Below are 19,361 nucleotides of genomic sequence, written 5' to 3' on the forward strand. Positions count from 1 at the left end.
GGTAAATCCATATTGACTGTTCCCAATCTTCTATCCTATATAGTACGTAGAAGACAGACAAACCTGTTACATTTGGTAGGAAATCGCAAAATAAAAATAAAACAAAAACATACTTGGACAGAAATGTATTCATTTATGGCCATGACTGTACAAACCATACTTATCATTAAGAAATAAGACCAATAGAAATAAGAAAATGTTAAAAAAGAGGAGGTTGATTGTTTGGCTATTCCACAACTCTGGTAATTCTCAACCAGATAGCAAACTTTTATAACAAACAGTCCTAACCTCCTATTACCCCACTCTCAGGTTAGAATGCCTAAAGTTGACTAATTTCTAAAGCGTGTTTTGCCTGCTAAAAAAGCCTGTGTATTCCAAATGCAAACCTCAATGACTAACTTTTAACCAGTACTGCTCAAACACCAGATAGATTACAGAAAGCCTTCACATAAAGATCTTTTCATTGGACAGAAGATTTGCATTTTACATTGGTACCTCACTCACACACGCGCAGTAGAACCTAAGAGCTGTAATTCCCATAAATCACAAAGTGAACTCCCATTTTTGCATACACCTGAAAAGTCTATGACAGTTAATAGACACAGTAAAATGTTTTCATTTTCATTGCGGAGAGCGCAATTTATAATCACCATGGCGACTTAGATACTCTGTGAAAGATACAGTGCACAAGGACAAATATCCTGCTTGATAATAAGTAAAAATCTCAATACTTAACTTCACTTCTTACATTATTTCTTTTCATGGCTAAATTATTTTGTAATGTGGGCCATCTGGGGAATAAACTGCAAAGAGAAGCCATGCAGTTAGGTAAGTGCCTTCTATAGCCTGCTCACCTTGGCTATGACAAATGAAACCTTTTGGCATCATTCCAGATGTTTAGGGGAAAGCATATGAACAGGAAAGCTTTACTGGTAAGAGTGGACTCTCCACTGAAATAAACAAACCCTTAAGAGATCCTTACCGGAGATCCAGGCCAGCTTCTTTCCAAAGTATGTCCATCAAACGCAAAATCTGGAGTGTCAACATGTCCTGCCGGAGATCTATAATGGAAGGTTGAAACTGCTACTTCAGTTTCTCAAGAGTGTTGTAGATAAACCATCTAATATTTATAAGGCTTTCAGAAAAAGCTATCTAAAAATCCTCAATCCTAAATGTGAAAGCAGGATTAACCGTATCATTACGACTGATAACATCTGTAGATTGAAAACTAGTCAAAAAGATGCTTAATTTGTTTGCTGATGCAATAGTAAGCCCTGTTTAATTTATGGCAATACAGAGCAACAAAGCTGAAGTGCAAGTGTGAGAATAAAGAAAGAAGTGCTCAGCACTGCTTACCATCACCATTTTTAAAGATGATCCCTACAAGATCTCCTCCAAACATCTTATTGTTGTATACTATCCATAGAGGCTTCATTTTAGAATCCATATATCTACACTTCTCAACGCTAGAAGAAAATATAACAAATGCTATAGTCAACTAAAAATAGTTCAGTTGAACAGGACTAAGCATTGTTCAAAAACACAACAGAAAATGTAGATTTCCAGTTTGGAATTACTTAAACATTACCTCAGCTTTCATTCAGCTACTATGCTATCAGCACATACGGAGTTATGGATGAATCTGTCAAACATCAACTATGTTGAACACCACAACTGGCACTTTTAGACTTATATTTAAATATGTTTAGCTATGGTAATACGTTCACTAAGAGAGTATTAAGTTTCCTTGTGGATCACAATAATCTTCAGACTTTACTGCTATTTAACCTCGGGAAGATTGCCAGCAGACCTTCTCTCACTATAGAAAGCGTTCCCTGTGACAGCATATCTGCTAAACAATACAGCCAAAGGAAGTTCAAGCACATAGGCGTTTCTACTTTAGTGTTCCCACTCAAAAGCTACAATGAAACTTTATTCACTCATTCTTAACTTACTGTAGTTCTGAAAGTATAACAGAAGGATTCAGAGGAGACTGGAGGTCAGAAAGTGCTTCTCTGTAAGCATTTTGTTTCAAACACGTGTGCATTGCATCTTTTCCTTTTGCTTTGCTTTGTTTCATGGCATTCAGCTTAATTAAGCTGTTTAAAGTCTTCATTTTATTAAGGGCTTCCACCTGAAAGTGATATTTTATCTTTAAAACTTACTGGTTTGACTTTGCATGTAATACAATATAAAATTGTGTATGAAAACAAAAAGCAGTTACCTGAAATATAAAGCAATTTTACAACATTCTATAAAATGGAAATAATAATCAGAAATTAAGATGGCATTTCTGAAACAAATGACAATAGACTTTTGGAAATTATTTATGTCCTGGAAGTACCATTTCTGTAACAAAAACATGGATGGGATGAAATCTCTGAAACCTCAAGTCACTTTTTAAAGCAGGACTTAGTATCTCCAACACAGTGACATTTTAATGTATGACAAATTTACAAAAAATCCTCCTTCAAAATTCAGTTTCCATCACAAATTAAATAAGGCATAGCATAGGTGCCTCAATCAATACTAAAGTCAACAGAAATTGAGTGTTTCATACTTCTACAAAAATCAAACATTACTTGAAGCAATGGATGAAGATGCTGCATTATATGCATCCAGTTAGTTGCAAACAACATATGGCCACATCACAAATTGCAGACATTTGTCACATACATAACTACACATGCTCAATATTTAAGACTCTGCTCTGCAAAAGTTTGTTCGTTAAAACCCTGCTGAAATCAGGCATAAGTTGAATGCTCTGATCAGTTAGGATGCTCCAAATCTGCATGCATCATCTAAGCAATATTTACTTTTAGAATGTGTAAAGAATAGTTTAGCTTTTTTTTTTCTTCTTCTGTTTTAGAAAGTTTTCTAAAAGTTTTCTACCAGTACAGTTTGTAAGAAAACAAGTAAACTAGCAATGTAAATATACATAACGTTAACAGATAAAAGCCCTTTGATAACAAACCTACATAGCATATACAACGAACATAGTTTCTACGCTGCATCTACATCTAAGCAACTTGTTAGCAGAATACGAAGTATACAACAATTCACGGTAGCCATAAGTTAACATGCTCAGCAACGTGCTGCAATATTCTCTAGCAAACTGCATCAATTTAAATAATTGTAAAAGATTATTTCTATTCAAGGAAGCCTCAGTCTAACTTATAAGGTGCTGAGTCAAGACTTACCACTTTTACAGACAGACTGAACCCTGTTAAGCAGGATGCTGTGGAAATTGTATGGAGTTTGATTATAAAACTGAGGCAATGGAGACCTGCCAGGTCAGCCATCTGTCAAAACTAAAAGCGCTCTGCTTTTCCACTATTCTAGGAGCTGTACAAACATCAGTGACAAGGGAACAAAATGGAACCTGTGTTGTACAAACAGGAACTTTTTGAAGTATTTCTACTTTGAATTTCTTCCGTGTTTGCACAGTTGGAAATTTTTTTGCCCCTTCTTTGATTGTACTGACATTTGTTTCCTGTGAAGTGCACAAAAACTTTACTGACCTTAGGTCTATTGCTTAAGCATTTCATCACCTAATCTTTTTATGATTTTGACAATACTAACAAGCACTCATGTAAGAGATGGTCTTTTCAATGGTCTGTGAACTGCAGAAATAAGGAGCACAACAGTACATGCCTGTTCTGTTTGTTTCTTGAAGTACATTTTCAATATTGACAATATCAAAACTGTTAGAAATAACAAACATCAGACTAACATTTACTGAGTTGCCTTTTCTGTCCTTATTTTTCCTTGATGTAGCAAATACATTAATTCCAGAGCTACAATTTTTAAGGATTTTATGTTAGCAATCTAAATTTTCTTGCTAAAATTGCATTACAGCCTTTAGAACATGATTTGTGAGTCTCTATTATTGATCTGCCAATAAACTTATTAGTCTGTTTAAAAGTAAATCTCTCTTTTTTTTTTTTTTTTTTTAAATGGAAAATCTGTATTAACACTAAAATGAGTATTTGGTTTGCTTCAACACCTGTTTCCAGGGAGTACTGCATTATTCTACAAATAGAATAGACTTTCGCATTACTTTTTAGCAAAAGCTGTAAGAAGCAATCCTGGATTTATCCATATAAAGTTTAGATAGAAATGTAATAGTTTATATTAAACAAGCTGCTCTGATGGGATGGGGTGGAGGTTGGGGGTGTCACAAGTTTTAAGTGCATATAAACCCTTCCTCACCTAATAATCTGGACAGTCTACTTTTCTGTCTGGTTCGTATGCATAGTGCTGAAAGTCCCTGCACTTCTCAGAACACTATAAAAACAGGGCGCTGCCTCGGAGGCCCCACAGCACGAGCTGCCTTCTGTACCAGGGAAGACTGCTCCATAATTACAGCCATCTATTCAACCCACTCATTTCTCCCTCTCATTCATGCTTCCTTCTCTCCCCCCACATTCCCTCCTCTCTCCTAAACAGATGGACTTTGTCAAGGTAACCAATATGACCCATAGGAACACTGGAACAAGCATTTGAGTTACAAGCTAGACTAAGTCAAGTTTTAAAGAAGGAGGGAAGTTTATACCTGTTTAGCAAGCACTTTCATGTGAGCAACACTTCCTCGGCAGTAAGCTTCAAGTATCAAACCAAACTGTATTGAAACAGCAGGTATGTGAACCTCTGACCTATAAGGGAACATCACAGACGAAAAGCATCTTATCTATCAAGACAGACCACATAATTTTACAGACTGGCATTTAAAGCAAATAAAGTGGAAACAAAAAAAAAATGCTTCATGGTCATTAGAAAAAATAAAAAGGCAGATTTCAAAGGAATTAACAAAACACTCAAGGAATGGTGAGTTTCAACACATGCTACTTGATTTTAGGTGATTTTAGGTCTAGGACTGTTCTGGAAGCAATAATGATAAGAGGTAGTTACTGGGTATTTGTTTTCAGGAACCTCTTTTATTAAAGAAAGTAATATTGATGGAAGATGATATTGAGAGTCAGGGCTGATGTTACACTGTGTGTTCTCAAATCTTGGTAAGGAAAAGCCAAAGTTTCCCTGAGGGGTACACTTGGAAAGAAACACTGAACCATATTTGCAGAACGAATTATTCTCCAAAACATTTTCATGTAGTACTTGCTCTTGTTATTTAGAAATATTAGAATAATTTAGTTGTATTTTAAAGACATAATCAACCTATAAATCCATCCTGCAAGATACCTGCAATTCATAGAACTGATCATCAAATGTAGCAACAACACGCAGAATTATTTTTATTTTCTGTTAGTCTTTGAAAAATAGTATTTTTCCCTGTGAGGTATAAATACTGTATTTTTACTGCAAGCACACTCAAAACAAACACTAAACTCATACACAAACCTAACTTACCAGTTAGCTAGAGCTGACTGCAGTTTCAAGTATTTTCTTCAAATAGTGGATTACAAAGCATAGTAATATATTTTAAATAAGAGTCTGGCTTTGATCTATAAATGCCAAAGGTAAAAAAAAAAATCTTGATCTGCCTATGAGAAGCCTAATCTGGACCAACAGTTTCAGAAAGATGTAAGGGAAAAATTCTTACCTTAGATGCCAAAACAGCATCTGTCCTATTCTCCTATTAGCAAGTGCTCTCTCTAATAGAAATCTGGAGAGAGCGCAATCAAGAAAAGGTTCATATTTCAGGACTTGCACAAGTTGAAGAAGATACTGAGAGAGCTCTTCATCGCTAGAATGAGGTACATAAAATGAGTTGATAAAAAGGTAACTAGATTAATGACATTCCAGAAATTCAGATGCATATGCCAAACCCAACTATGCAAATCTAGGTTCAACAGGAAGTTTATCCCGATCTTTCAGTCACAAGGAGAAAAATAATACACAACTTAGTGCAATTACTAGATTGATCAATTTATCATTAAGTTAAGAGAATCTTAAAGTCAAACCTTTAAGTAAAAATGTCATTTAATCATTGGCCTTTACAAGATCAACATCTCAGCCTGAGCTCTAGGTTAAGCATCTAAGAGATTAATTATTTCATATGTTTCCAGATTGGACATTGGCTCCACTTCGACCCCTCAAGCTCTGATTGAGGAGCTGTATCTTTGGAATCACTGAAACCTAGCAGTCAGCTAACTCCTACAGGCACGGGCAAGAAGGGCACTTGAGGCAAAACTAAGAATACTTGCATACCTGTTCCAAAATCAGGAAAGCAGTATTCATTCTACTGAATGTAATTCATTGACATGTCTTAAGATGTTAGTGCCTGTTACCAGAAAGGTGTTAATTTATTAAGATAGATTCACAAACTGATCCATTTAGGTAAAATATTGGTGGTGCGTTACCAAAAACATTATGTTGTTTAGAGTATGAGGAAAATCAGAGACAAATCTTTCAGACACCAAGCAATGCCCAAAGTACTTATATTTCAGAAAGGCAAATTTAAGCATGTAGCGACAGTTCATAAAAAAAAAAAAAAAAATTAAAAGCTTCTACGTTAGTTAACTACTGTAAGTAATACTGACAAAATAAAAATAATTCCAATAATGTTCTACAAAGGCTTGTACCTACCCCCTCCCACAAAAAAAAAAAAAAAGCCAAAACAAACCTCTTAACACTTGACAGTTATGTTACTCCAGAACAAATCTGAACTTTCCCTGACTTTTTACATTCAAGTATCTTTCCTTTTATAAATGGCCTGAAGAATTCAGATTGTCTGCCTAGGATGAAACAGGAACCTTCTGCACATCACGGAAGGATTTCAGAGATGCAAATACTGGACTCTTTTGTTCTCTTTATCTTACTCTGAAACCCTTCAGTAACTTGGTCAAAATATTCAATCACCCTGCATTGTATTTATTTTTGTCTACCTTTTTATTTCAGCTAATGGTATCACCTTTAGGTTAGAGTGTTTTTGTTTTTTGTTTGTTTTGTTTTTTACCAGCTGCCTTTTTAAATAAGGTGGAAACTGATTTCTGATACCCAACTGAACATATTTTTGCTTCAGAACCAGAACTAAGAGTACTAGAAATAATCCCAGATGTACAAATTCTGTATTATTTGGATAGCCCAGCAGTTAAAATTCTTGTTTATTTGAAAGAAGTCAAAATATTTTTTTTTCAAATATATAGCCTTGACCATTAAAAAAAAACAAAACATTAAACTATCTACCACAGAGACTTTAGAATTCAAGGACAGGAAATGCAGTAATGCTGCAAATGATAATGTTAAACAACACATGCCCTACGTTACACTGAAGGGCAAAATTACGTGCGATAAAGGAAGAACCACAGATAGTACAGGCTACTATCGAGATCAAACAAATTAGTAATTTTTTAGTTTTTTTAATTGAATGCTAAAGCTTATGTTTCTATTAAATGATACAGCAAATACTTGACAAAATGACGGAGTAGATGGATAGCACTTCTTGTAAATATTTGATTATTATACCGTTTTGACTTTTCATCATTAGAAGTTCTCACAATACCTGGTTCTCCCTTTGTCCAAGAAAGGAGTGAATACAACTCTCTCTGGGACAAAGGTACACTATTTTTTTCTTAGCAGCGTGGAAAATAATAATCTTTGAATATAAGATGTCAGAGTAAAGGGGTTTTACGTAGCTTCCAATTTGTGTATCCAGAAAGACTGCTTAATGTGGTCATTATTCACAGCAAACAGTCCATTTAAATCTTTCCTCTTGGGGTTCTTTTTTCCTGTAGACATACAAAATTAAGTTTCTTCCCCTCGAGAAAACCTTGTATGCTGCACTAATATGATATACTCACCTCATTTGCTTTAAACATCCCACTGCATATTCTCTCACGTACTGGTCTGGATAATTGAAATCCAACAATTCTAATGCTTCTCTAGGCAGCAGCTTGGGCCATATCTGAAGGAGAGCCTGAAGCTGTTTTAAAAAGAAGACTATCAGGTTACAGGTAAAGTAACTATTTAAGAAAACAGATGGGTGTAACTGCCCATGAAAACATTCATACTAACAGAAGAAGAGAAACAGACTGGTCTGACTGGATAAAAAAAGTGGGAAAACGGTCCCACTTCTGGTTGAGTTTAACAACCTTTAAAATTATTCTGATGATTTTTTGGCAGTAGGCCTCATTCACATTTACTCAAAAAATCTGATTCTTCATACATAGACAAGATGCACAGTAAACAATAGTTAGGTAATGCCAGATGTGTATTTTAGAAACTGAGTTTCAGTAAAATTTAGAGAATGTTTTATTAACACTCTCATAAACATGTAAACATTCTGGTAAAAATACAAGTTTGCCCTTAATAAAGGTTTTAAGATCATTTTTGTTAAGAGAGATCTTTACTAAAAATATTTATCCATCTCAACCAATGAAGCATTTTCTTACATATACATAGTAATGGGCTTAAATGCAGAAAGGATGATTCAGATAGATATTAATAATTAGATAATAATAATTAAAACCCCAAATCCTAAAGACAACGATATGCTAGAAAAAGTTGAAGAAAAACTAGTCTCTTATTTTGAACTACTAAGAAGAAAAAACATCTAGAGGTCGCATAAAATAAACTTACTGCGTTTTAATGAGGCTACCCACCAAGGATATGTTTTAATCATATATATATATATATATATATATATATATATATATATATATATATATATATATATAAAAATAATACTAAAAGAGTACACTATTAGTCAAAATAAGTCTGAACGTGTAAATACAATATAGAGCGTACACTTTTTCTTTTCTATGCTAAGAAGCCATAAGTTATGGTAAAAATTTCTATTCAATCCTTAGCCCATGAGGGTCAAACACCACCAGTCTTTATATCAAGAAACACTACAGCCATCAACACTTCCATATCATGAATACTTGTACTGAAATTCTCAAATAAATACTAACACTGAGCAGACACTTAATACCATAAAAGCAGATGTTGAAAATGCAAACAGCAGCTATGCCTGCCAGACACACAATAAGAAACTTCAAAACAAATGTCTCAGAATTTCTAGACAACCTACTTTAAATCAGGTGCAGAACCCATACAAACACAGAAATGTTTTGTTAATAATGAATGATCAAAATGAATGAAGAATCTGAGTTACATTCTGAAAAGACAAGTGTAAGTGGCATTACTTGCTTCAGAATCAGGCAATGAATTTTGAAAGCTGTGGTCGGCAGTATGTACATTCACTGTGAATTACATCTCAAGATACAGACCTCCTAACTTTGACTGCAGCAGTACTCAATTTTTGAAATAATTTCAGAAGTTAATAAAATGAGAAAATGTTAACTGATGTGACCTAGAGGAAGTGGGATCTAACTGGCCTATGACACAAGCAAGAAAATTCACCAAATACGCACTGCTCTGTTTACATTCTTCCTCGGAACTTTTATTAAGAGAAGCACATTCCAGCCAGCTCCATATCCCAGGTGCATTGCAACTGGCTCAAAAGGGCAGGTCAAGGGACATCAGAAACACTCATTGCGTTTGGAGAAAAACTTGGATTATGAAACGCCCTCATCTGGTTAGACAGCAGAGAGGTAGCTCTGAAGAGCTTCCAAATGCATCTGATTTTTAAAGAACTTTTATATTTCATATGTTTCAGAACTTTTAAAAGTTCTCTCCAATATCAAACGTTAAAATGCTACACACACGAATTACTGCATAATTCTCCTCACATGTGGGTTGAAACTCCTGACAAGCTGTGAGAAAACGACAAACATTGAATTCTCAGCAATGATCTAAAGGTTTAGAGAAAGCTCAAATCTGACTGGCCTTGCCGTATCAGTTCCACTCCCCCAGTGAAACAACCACAACTTCTTCCCTAACAAAACAAGTTTCCTATAAGAGACAACACAATTACAGAAAGGTCAGTAGTTTTCTTCCAGTTATTTCAAATATTTAAAAATTAACTAGCCTTTCTCTAGTTAGTGCCACTTCAGCAAGGCATCTAATTAATAATGTCTAATTTCCATTTTGAGAATAAATACTGTCTGTGAATCCTGTCAGACAGTTCTGCCATCCCACTACTCTGCTGAGTGAGGAGGTGATGGCAATGTAAGGAAAACATATTCAGAATGTTCACTGCAACTATTCTATAATAAATATTGCAATACAACAAGAGCTTGGATGAAATCTATGTGATAAATAACAGAAGAAAGCTCCTTTGATCCATTGTACAAAAATTCATGGACCACTGAACTAATAGCTTAAAGATGGTTTAAAAATCAAACATAATACTCCATTTCTAAGAAAATTTACTACATTTGAGCTGCAATAAAAGAACAGGAAGATCAGAAAGTTCATTTTAGTTGTATAAACCAAAGTTCATTGTACCATTTCAACAATTTCTACACTCGAGGAAAAAACAAAACAAAAACTATTTACTAATGATTTGACTGCTGCATTTTTCCACCCCATCTTTGCCTTTTCCCTTACCTGAGCAACATCTTCAAGTTTGTTCCATTTTAAGGACAGCAGCAGTTTTGGCAATGATTGTGGAAAATTTTCACGACAGTCATATCGCAAAGTCCAAATAAGATCCATTTCGTTTTCACAGAGCTGAGATAAAGGATCTCTTTCCATTATTTCTTTTAGCACAACAAAAAACTTCTTACCACCTCGACCCTAGAAAATGAGAAAAGTATAATGTTTTGATATATTCAGTAAGATTCTTATTTTTAGCACAAATGCTATACCAGGCAGAATATCAGATAGAAGTCATGAAATACAGGGGAACAATGATTACACCTTTCTTTCAGATTTCTGAAGCTAGTTCTAAGAACTGCAACTAGTACAGTTATTCAAAAATGCAGTGTACAGAAGTTTCTGAATAATAACTTCAAAATTAATGACACTAGGTGGCAATATTTCTATTTTCCAACTCCAATGGGGAAAACTCTTGTTCAGGATACATACACATGCTTTTTCCTTTCGTATTTCAAATGAGCAAATTTTATTGATATATAAATAATGCTTTTAAATTTTTACGCCAAAAGACACTTTTCCAACAATAACCAAACGGAAGTACAGTTGCTAAGTGTACAAAGAGATATTTTTTGTCTTCTAATCCAGACTTGTCTTTTCCAGACATTTATCTCTGTTTCATCTCTCTGAAACATTAACATAACATTTGTATGAATGCGTCTTCACACTGGCTCAGTTACTACCTCTATCCTCTTATACTCAGATGCAAGCTGCTGGGGCAGAAATTAAAGGAATAATATCAGCAACAACAGAATTCCATAAATTAATGAGAGATGAAAAACTGCTGCATCTGAGTAAGGATGTAGCAGTTGAAAGGAGTAAATTAGTTTCAAGATAATATTCTGAAGAAAAAAAAACACAAAAAAAAACACGGCAAGCTTTTAATACCAAAGCCAACTTTATCTTCACAAAGCTAAAGAAAGTTTGAGTAATTTCAAGAGGTTGGCCAAAGGTCTTTACATTAATGGAAAATGAAAGTTGAAAAAAGATGGTAGTAAAATCAGGACTGATAGCAGAAACAAACAGCTATCGTTAAAACAACGTTCTGTATAGGTTTTCCACCTGACAAAAATGTATATTTATGCACCTGTTGTACATACAACTTATTTAAATTTTAAAATATTGCCTTTAGTAGATGCTTACCGCCATTGCAGCATTGTCACTGCTTCTTGCAATCTCAGCTGCCTTTTCAAGTATCTGCAAAAAGATGTTTTTAAATACATTAGATTTAAATACAAATCTGACTGCATTGAAAGAATAAGTATAAAAATGAAGCAAATAAGGAAATTTTGCTATCTTTTAAATAATTAGAACACTATTAAGTTGTATATACAGTTGTATAGAATGAAGAAAGTATTGCTCCATCTAAAATTGGGTAAAGAGGGAGAAGACTTATATCAGCTTTAATCAGGCAATATGGGAAACCACAAAAGACTCAGTAATCAGAGACCAAATATCCAGCAAGTAAAATCGTGAACAAGGCACAACCTGTCATTGCCATTGCAGGTATTAAGTTCCTCTGTATGAAATGCTTATTAATGTCATAATCTGCTACTTGGCTTGCAAAGCCCACTCACATGTGCAAAACTGTGCAAAAACTTAAGTGAAGGAAAGTTCAATGCCCTAATCCTGTTTGATGCTTGCCCCCCTGTACTTCTTAAGAGTTTTACTCTACTTGCAAATAAACTTTAATGTTTCTGCAAGTTCATCTTGGTTCAATTGAACTGAATGCCCCTCACTGGTGGGGCAGCAGCACAGATCAGCCCAATACATGACTCCTGCATTAGACAACAGCTTTCTTCTGAGTTGTTAACAGCACTTCTGCTCACTCAGCCCCAATACAGCTGTTCACTGCAAATGGATTGATGCTATGATCCAAAGATTCATCTATTTTTAGACATTATGTTTCTTAAAATAAACATTTGGTATCTGATTCTCTATTATCTTGGCAGAAACAAGAAGAAACACGGGGAAAATTAAAAGCAGCCATACACCAAGCAAGTCTCCTCTAGACAACTCTGAAAAGCAGATTCTCAGATGACATAATTTAAGCAGCTGCAACGTTGCTCCTGATTTAACTGCACCTTACACCAAGAGAATCTGAGACTGGGTATCTTGCCCTCTTTTCCAAGGGAGAAATCTCAGTATACCCACAGAAATGGAATGAAACGGGTAGTTTAGTGCTCTGATTTTCCCAGTGATGCTAGAGTTTATTGCTTAACAGTTTCTTAACTCTAGGGAATTAAAAGAAGCAAAAGCTACTGGGAAAAAAAAAAAAGAAAAAAAAAGAAAAAAGGAAAAGAGCAGAATAGAACACATTTTGTAGCAGTTCCTCAAATGTGAAAACTTTCAGTGAATGTTTTGTTACCAGCTCTGCAATCACTTCATAAAAGTGTTCTGGGATTTTACTCTGATATACAAGATTTTTCAGGTAAGTTCAGGTAAGGTTCAAGAGGCAGCCAAATGAAAGTTACAATGGATAGTTAGGGCCATCAGACATTATCTTAAGGTTAACAAAATAACTTTGTAAAAATTTTTGTCTGTGTTCACCTTAACGCTTTAACATCCTTGGTAACTCAGGTACAAAGCAACTAGAACAAACAAGTGTTAAGAAATGCTTTCACATTCCACTTCTGTATTTAGAAGGAAACAGCATAAAGTATTTATTTTCTAAAGAAAAAAGCTAGTGTCATGAGAAAAATGAACCATAAAGTATTACAAATAAAGCAGTTACAAAACTGAGAAATAAAAAGGCCTGTGTGAAGAGTAAATTGGCAAACCAAAACGAAGAAGGCAATTAGTCAGCACTGTTCTAGCTCTTACAGTTCGTTCAATCCTGTTTTATTACAAGAACATGTATTGCACCAACAGAGGGCAGTATTATGTAGCGCAAGTTCAAACAACTGCAGGAAGCGGGGAATTCAGCGGAAAAAGCAGAGCTGAAAGTAAGGAAGAAATAGCTATTTACATACAAGCATTCATGACTAATCTGTCACACCTTACCTTATCAAAGGGAGGGTAATTAATAGGATGTTTTGAATATTCTTGAAATTTAATGTGCAAAGCTGTTGCATTTTCAATGTAAGGGTTAGTCTGGACAGTTCCCATTGGATTTAACATTTCTTCAAGTTCATCTAAAATATTAGACAGAATAATTAATACTACAGGCCAGGCATCTATTAAAATAAATAAATAAATATTATTGAGTCATTGCCTTTCAGAAATTGCTTACTCTACACAGTAAACAGAGACATATTTTGCTGCATAGCACTTCTACAATGCACTGCATTTCTGGTACACACAATGTTGGATTATCACCAGTGAAAAAAAATGATTTTCCCTTTCCAAAAGAATCATAACATCAAGGGAAGCTAAAATATTGCTATCTGAGCCAAATCCCTAACTGCAGTCCCAAAATCAGTCTCTGTAAACCTGTATATTGACTACCTCTATATCAAATAGTATGGAAAAGAGTAAAAAGTTTTAAGCCACTTTTTTTTTCCAGCAATAGAGCCAGGTTGATACAGTATTTCTCAGGATTAAATTAAGAGTGACTTGTAGATTTCAGACTCTTGTCCTAATCAATCCAAATCATTTAGACCCTGTTTAGTTTAATATACACAGCACAAGGAACAAAATGAAACCTAAAATGCATTTAAAAAAAAACAACAGATAACAGATATAAACATGGATCTCTATTTTCAGGAGATTTTCTTTCCATAATAAAACACTGCGAATACTATTTTCAAAAGCAGGCTCTCATCTTTCCTCTTTCCTGATAAACAGGACTTTTATGAAAGACATTAAGACTTTACATATTTATCCACATAAAAAAATGTGCGTAGCAAAGAGATGATGACAAGAGAACTGGACATGCATGTAGTAAATATTCTACTATTTGATACTGGTCTTCTTTAGTCTCAAATATCTCAAACAGAAGTCTTAAAAATTAAACTTTACCAGGAAATGATGACCAACTGTGCAGTACAAATTCTCCATTCCTCAGTTGTCCTTTATAATCAAATACCATGGTATTTACCCAGGCTACAGGATAGTGCTGTTAAAAGAAAAAAAAATTACATGGAATCAAGAATAAGAATCATTTTAATACTAATAAGAATTACTATTAATAAAACATTAATTAATAAGAATTTTAAGGATGCCACTCTGCAAACGTAAAAAAATACATTTCCCTGAATGTGAGCCAAGATGCTAATTTTTTTCCTCATCATAACTTCAAGTTCTATGAGTTAGAACAAAACTAACTTTTAAAAATATAATTTGTTAAGCAGCCATTTGCCAACTTGCTTATAACCAAAATGTTGACGCCTTTTTCAGCGTCCTAGAAGAAATAAAAGGTGTTTTTTCATAGCAACATGGGATTTTTCATACATATGATTCTTAAATACATACATTTTTTTCATCTTGTATTCTTGAACACTGAAGAGAAGACAATGAAAGATTTTTCAATATTCAGTGAAATATAATTCAGAGGTACACACAGGGGAAAAAAAAAAAAATAGACATACCACTTTTCCTGCTTTCCTAATGGTTTGGTATTTGGAGGGATTCATTGCCTTAGTTGACTTTTTAGTTTTCATCTTATCCATCACAGCATAAACTGCAAAACAGAGCCTCGCCATTCTTGGTAGATCACAGACATTTATTTCAAACTCCAGTACTTCATTCCAAACGTGGTCACTTCTCCCAGATATTTCTGTGCTTACAACTGTTTTACAAAGGAGCTCCGTACCATGGAATATACCAGCCCTAACATGAACCTGCAATAAAGAAATGAGAGAAAAAAATATTACAACTTGCCACCAAGCCTACAGATTTCTGCACAGAATACGACACAGAACATACATATATATGTTTATTCAATATTTCTAACTTGAAAACGAATGATAATTTTGAGATTTTAAAATTAAACAAGCAGTTACTGAGAACAAATTCTTTTCTCTTTGCTATTCATGTTCCTGGCCACCATGTCATGGAAGAAGAAATTACTTGTACAAACTAAAATTAGAAGATTGCCTCTATTAATGACAACGGAAACAGCCAGCACACTATTTAACAGATGCTGCTTTGTACACATGACAAGGAGTAAGACATACTATGGAAAATAAGAGCTGTCATGGCATTTTTTCTATAGGAATTTTCCATATTTTTATAGAAAATTCTTTCCATAGAAATTACCTCTGCTGAAAATAACCCCCTCCCTCCCCCCCCAAAAAAATCTTTGTTCTGAGATACTTTTCAACTTACTCAACAACAGGCATAAAAAATAACACCTGGCTTTTCACGACTTATTTCCTCCAGAAAATATTCCATGCCTAAATCAATATTAAATTGGTTCTATATTGATTTCATCTAGAGAACAGAAATTATAAATGGTTCACGTGCTAAAATGGTAACTCCTCTTTGTTTCATCATTGAATTAGCTATGCATCCTCATCAGGACCTTTCCTTTTCCCATCCCCATGTATTCTCACCAAAATATTTTAGAAACACAAAAATACTGGAGTACACCTCAAAATACATTTAATTATTCTTGCTCTGAGGACATTTTAAAACAGGGTAACAACAGAGATAACTTGAAAAAACAAAGTCCAGATTTTAGAGAAGCTAAAACAAGCAGCTACAGAAGAGATTTTAGCACCCAGAAACCAACAAGACCAGCTAGCTTGAACTATAAAAACAAGGAACGGGAAAGGCAAAGTGAGAAAAGAGAAAAAGATGGAGTTATTGGCACTGAAATTAAACACATTTTAGGTCAATACTAAGATGCAGCTAATTCCTGCATTTCTGTTTAATAACATATGTACAAAGAAAACTGCACGTTTCTAAGTTTCCATACTCTTGGATAGTTTCAGTAAGAATGACAAGGAGGTCTTCATTTTTTGTTGCCAAAACGACAAAGTAAGAAATATGTCAACTTCTTTTAGGTGACCTTCGAAAATATCAATGGAGAAAGATAGGCAGTGAAGGAGAAACAGTCTATAGTCCTTTGGTCACCTTCAAGAAGAAGTTATCAACGTTACACCTAGAGGAGTAAAAGGTAAATTGGTTTTTCAGGTTCCTTATGTTCCTTAAACAGCCTTCCTAACATTCACTTTAAGCTATCGTTATTTCTGAGCACTGTCAGAGAAAGTGGGAGATGTTCATAATTTGGTATAATTTTTGGATGAAAGTAATTTAAATTACTATCACACATCAGGAGGTTGCTGTCATAGCATAGGCAGAGGTATTAGGTCTTGGAGGACACTGTAGTAAGTTACACTCCTCCATGACACAGGAGCTACAGGAATGTTCATTATTAAACTGATTCAGTTGACTTGCATATACATGTATACATATAATCCCAATTTTATTCCCAATCACTTAAAAGAAATATTCAATTTAGAAGACATTCATTTGATTCCCAGTGATACTCATAAAACCCACTTTTACCTATTTTTGGCATGCTTCCCGACTGTAAGTTAGGAATAGCTACATGAACATCCATGAAACAGAGAACACACTTTGAAGAAATCTTACTTCAGACAATCTAAGATGTATACAGAGTATATGTGGGCATGCATACATATACATAACTACGTATGTATATATTCACACAGAATCACACAGAATTTCTAGGTTGGAAGAGACCTCAAGATCATCAAGTCCAACCTCTAACCTAACACTAACAGTCCCCACTAAACCATATCCCTAAGCTCTACATCTAAACGTCTTTTGAAGACTTCCAGGGATGGTGACTCCACCACCCCCCTGGGCAGCCTGTTCCAGTGCCTCACAACCCTTTCAGTAAAGAAATTCTTCCTAACATCTAACCTAAAACTCCCCTGGCATAACTTTAGCCCATTCCCCCTCGTCCTGTCACCAGGCACATGGGAGAACAGGCCAACCCCCACCTCTCTACAGCCTCCTTTAATGTACTTATACAAAGCGATAAGGTCACCCCTGAGCCTCCTCTTCTCTAGGCTGAACAAGCCCAGCTCCTTCAGCCGCTCCTCATAGGACTTGTTCTCCAGGCCCCTCACCAGCTTCGTCGCCCTTCTTCATGCAGTCGAAATTCCTGTTTACATTTACAGTTCTTTTCTAATTACAGATTGCAACCTTATATTCTTCAAAAAGGAAATATTGTCTGTGGCTGATGCCAGAGAACCTATTAAAATTGGTTCGCAGTGTTTTTGAAACAAGTCACCAGGCAGTCCTTTACTAACAAATTTGGAGATTTATTATATGTTCAACTGAATTTACAACCAAATTCCTTTGCTGATTGAAAGCTATCTTATAGCACTATGATTACATTCAGTGCATTATCTGCTTGTGCTTTAAAACCAGTTAACAGTAAATGTTCTAGAATTTAGCTGATTTATTTAAAACCGGGGTTTTAAACTCACATTTGCATAGTTTTTTATATTGTTCTTTGACTTCTTGACATCTGATATTATCACTTTGTACGCCACCAGACTTCCCTGACTGGGGAAGTTTTTTTCATTTTGTAATTGTAAAAAGATGTTTTAAAATGAAAAATCCAAGTCATCAAATACAATTTGGTAGTAACATAGCAGCCTGGGTATTTCTAGAACACACTGCTGTTTTGCCTGCCACTGAGCAGTTATAATTTTATGATTTCCATTCCTACTAAATATAAGGGATTGGATTTTTTTTTTTCTTGTCACCCTGACACTCCATTTTTACTAATGAAATAACGTTAGAATGGTGCGGCCAAATAGCAAGACAAAAAGAAAAGTGATTTCAAACATCATGTGTTTGGAAAATTGGGTGTTAGCTGAATGAAGTCACTGGGGCTCTAGGTGAAAATACTCAACACAGCTCATGCTGGCAGAGTGCTGCCCCATCTAACAAAAATTTTGTTTCCCCACTACAAACACTGCATGTATGAATTAGTGGTTTCAGCAAAGGTGAATATCAGTTAGTCCAAAGTACAGTGAAACTGGGGGAATAATAGCAGTGAGTTAAACATTACATTCTAAGGAATCAGAACTAGGAAACAAATACGTTCTCAATAGTGAAACAATTCCACAACAGCGTAGGTAGACAATGCAGAGAAATATGCACAAGCTTGCAAGATTAATGCATTCAAAATGCTAAATACTCCTTAGATAGCGTCCACAAGAATCAACACTAAGGAACTATTAATTTTCATTGTTTCTCCTCAACATATTTTCTTTTTCCTCTAAATGCATATTGAAACTAATCAAACCTTGTATTTTATAAGCGTGTGTGGTATATACATATCTATATTTAAAATATATAAATGTACATATATATGATAGCTACATCACTTGTGGAATCCACCTTCTCCTCCTTCCCTTTTATTTTAAAGCTCTAAGAGTCTACAGAGTGTAAAGCTAAGAATATAATACTAATACATAGCTAAAATATGGTTTAGATATAGAAAAAGAAAACTTCTGATTTTGCAGACATCCATTTCCGCAGCCATTCTGTCTAATAGAGTAAAACTGTAACTATGGTCCTTTTAGCTATGTAGTAAAATGGAGGTTGTGACAGTAGTTTTGAAGAAAAATGCACTGGGTATCTTGAACAAAGCATCTGAACAGCAAACATCAATGGCTAATTGAATTTCTCTTGAACTTACTCAAATAATTGTTTGTCAAACCAAATAAAGGAAATTAACGCTGTTCTATTTCAGAGGCAAGTGTCTTTTGAGGTCTTAAAATAATTGTACAAAAAGCTGCCACATGTTAACAACCTGTGGTCTGTAAAACAGTCAGTAGCCCAGTCATGTACATTTTACAGGAAGTGCTACTACAGCTTTCTTTTGTATGTGTGTGTGTGTGTGTGTGTGTGTGTGTGTGTGTGTGTATACTCAGCATGTTTAGACAATAAAAGACAGACCATACAGAAGC

At 34.8% G+C, this 19,361-nt stretch overlaps 1 protein-coding gene across 7 annotated transcripts in view; it reads right to left on the reverse strand.

Moving 5' to 3' along the window:
• PIK3CB (phosphatidylinositol-4,5-bisphosphate 3-kinase catalytic subunit beta) overlaps positions 1 to 19,361 on the reverse strand; it is a 104,778-nt gene that overhangs the window by 11,522 nt on the left and 73,895 nt on the right. For all 7 annotated transcript variants that reach the window (XM_013107801.5, XM_072042519.1, XM_027463985.3 and 4 more), the window contains 11 exons: positions 14,991 to 15,242; positions 14,422 to 14,518; positions 13,465 to 13,595; positions 11,605 to 11,658; positions 10,414 to 10,602; positions 7,761 to 7,882; positions 5,561 to 5,704; positions 4,556 to 4,655; positions 1,956 to 2,134; positions 1,357 to 1,466; positions 983 to 1,061 (listed from right to left, as the gene is read on the reverse strand). In XM_013107801.5, the coding sequence (XP_012963255.2) occupies positions 983 to 1,061; positions 1,357 to 1,466; positions 1,956 to 2,134; positions 4,556 to 4,655; positions 5,561 to 5,704; positions 7,761 to 7,882; positions 10,414 to 10,602; positions 11,605 to 11,658; positions 13,465 to 13,595; positions 14,422 to 14,518; positions 14,991 to 15,242 (1,457 nt within the window). The remainder of the gene's footprint in view (positions 1 to 982; positions 1,062 to 1,356; positions 1,467 to 1,955; positions 2,135 to 4,555; positions 4,656 to 5,560; positions 5,705 to 7,760; positions 7,883 to 10,413; positions 10,603 to 11,604; positions 11,659 to 13,464; positions 13,596 to 14,421; positions 14,519 to 14,990; positions 15,243 to 19,361) is intronic.

The sequence above is a fragment of the Anas platyrhynchos genome, chromosome 9 (genome assembly GCF_047663525.1).
Source record: "Anas platyrhynchos isolate ZD024472 breed Pekin duck chromosome 9, IASCAAS_PekinDuck_T2T, whole genome shotgun sequence".
Taxonomy (NCBI): Eukaryota; Metazoa; Chordata; class Aves; order Anseriformes; family Anatidae; genus Anas; species Anas platyrhynchos.